Source organism: Limulus polyphemus, unplaced genomic scaffold (genome assembly GCF_000517525.1).
Source record: "Limulus polyphemus unplaced genomic scaffold, Limulus_polyphemus-2.1.2 Scaffold128924, whole genome shotgun sequence".
Taxonomy (NCBI): Eukaryota; Metazoa; Arthropoda; class Merostomata; order Xiphosura; family Limulidae; genus Limulus; species Limulus polyphemus.
This window is the reverse complement of record NW_013794520.1, coordinates 1-1,726: the sequence shown is the minus strand read 5'-3', so window position 1 is coordinate 1,726 and position 1,726 is coordinate 1. Positions and strand designations below refer to the sequence as shown.

The 1,726-nt window shown below is 39.7% G+C and overlaps 1 protein-coding gene across 1 annotated transcript; it reads left to right on the top strand.

Moving 5' to 3' along the window:
• Positions 1–127: 127 nt before the first annotated feature.
• On the top strand, positions 128–1,703 carry LOC106477959 (proteoglycan 4-like; the record flags this gene model as incomplete). The annotated part of the gene is made up of 2 exons (XM_013938466.1): positions 128–562; positions 801–1,703. Coding segments are annotated over exons 1-2 (1,338 nt in total), but the record flags the coding sequence as incomplete, so codon positions are not given.
• Between the last annotated feature and the right edge of the window lie 23 nt (positions 1,704–1,726).

Here is a 1,726-nt window from a genome sequence, read left to right as displayed (position 1 = left end):
TACAGAAAGATTCAATGAAACAGACAAGAAATTCACCCACAAAGATAGTTTCACGGTAACTGAAATATCAGTAAAAACACCGAAAGAACGAACAACTACTGAGCTCTACACCGTAGCACAGGAAGAAATGACAACACCTACAGAAATATTCAATGAAACAGACAATATATTCACCCACAAAGATAGTTTCATGGTAACTGAAATATCAGTAACAACACCGAAAGAACGAACAACTACTGAACTCTACACTGTAGCACAGGAGGAAATGATAACACCTACAGAAAGATTCAATGAAACGGAAGAAGAGTTGACATCCAAAAAACCGACAACTACTGAGGTCTACACTGTAGCACAGCAGGAAATGACAACACCAAGACAAAGATTCAATAGAACAACAGAGGAGTTGACACCAAGAAAAGGTTTCACTGTGACTGAAAAATCAGTAACAACGGAAGCATCAACGACTACTGACCTTTACACTGTAAAAAAGCAGGAAGTGGTAACACCAAGACAAAGATTCGGTGAAACAGAAGACGACATCACACACAAAGAAAGTTTCACGGTAACTGAAAAATCTGTAACAACATCAAAAGAACTAACAACTACTGAGCTCTACACTGTAGCACAGGAGGAAATGACAACACCTACAGAAATATTCAATGAAACAGAAGAAGAGTTGACACACACAAAAATTTCACTGTAACTGAGAAATCAGTAACAACATTGAATCTTTCTGAAAAACGGAAGCAGAGTTGACATCCAAAAAACCGACAACAACTGAAGTCTACACTGTACCACAGGAGGAAATGATAACACCCAGACAAAGATTAAATAGAACAACAGAGAAGTTGACGCCCAGAGAAGGTTTCACTGTGACTGAGAAATCAGTAACAACGGAAGCATCAACGACTACTGACCCTTACACTGTAACTCTGGGGAAAGTAACAACACCAAGACCAAGATTCGGTGAAACAGAAGACGACTTCATCCACAGAGAAGATTTCAATCTAACTGAAAAATCAATAACAAAGGAAGCATCAACGACTACTGACCTTTACACTGTAACACAGCAGGAAGTGGTAACACCAAAACAAAGATTCGGTGAAACAGAAGACGACTTCACACACGAAGTACGTTTCACGGTAACTGAAAAAACTGTAACAACACCAAAAGAACTAACAACTACTGAGCTCTACACTGTAGCACAGGAGGAAATGACAACACCTACAGAAAGATTCAATGAAACGGAAGAAGAGTTGACATCCAAAAAACCGACAACTACTGAGGTCTACACTGTAGCACAGCAGGAAGTGACAACACCAAGACAAAGATTCAATAGAACAACAGAAGAGTTGACACCCAGAGAAGGTTTCACTGTGACTGAAAAATCAGTAACAACGGAAGCATCAACGACTATTGACCTTTACACTGTAACACAGCAGGAAGTGGTAACACCAAAACAAAGATTCGGTGAAACAGAAGACGACTTCACACACAAAGATAGTTTCACGGTAACTGAAATATCAGTAACAACACCGAAAGAACGAACAACTACTGAGCTCTACACCGTAGCACAGGAGGAAATGACAACACCCAGACAAAGATTCAATGAAACAGAAGAAGAGTTGACACCCAGAAAAGGTTTCACTGTGACTGAGAAATCAGTAACAACGGAATCATCAACGACTACTGACCTTTACACTGTAACACAGCAGGAAGTGGTAAC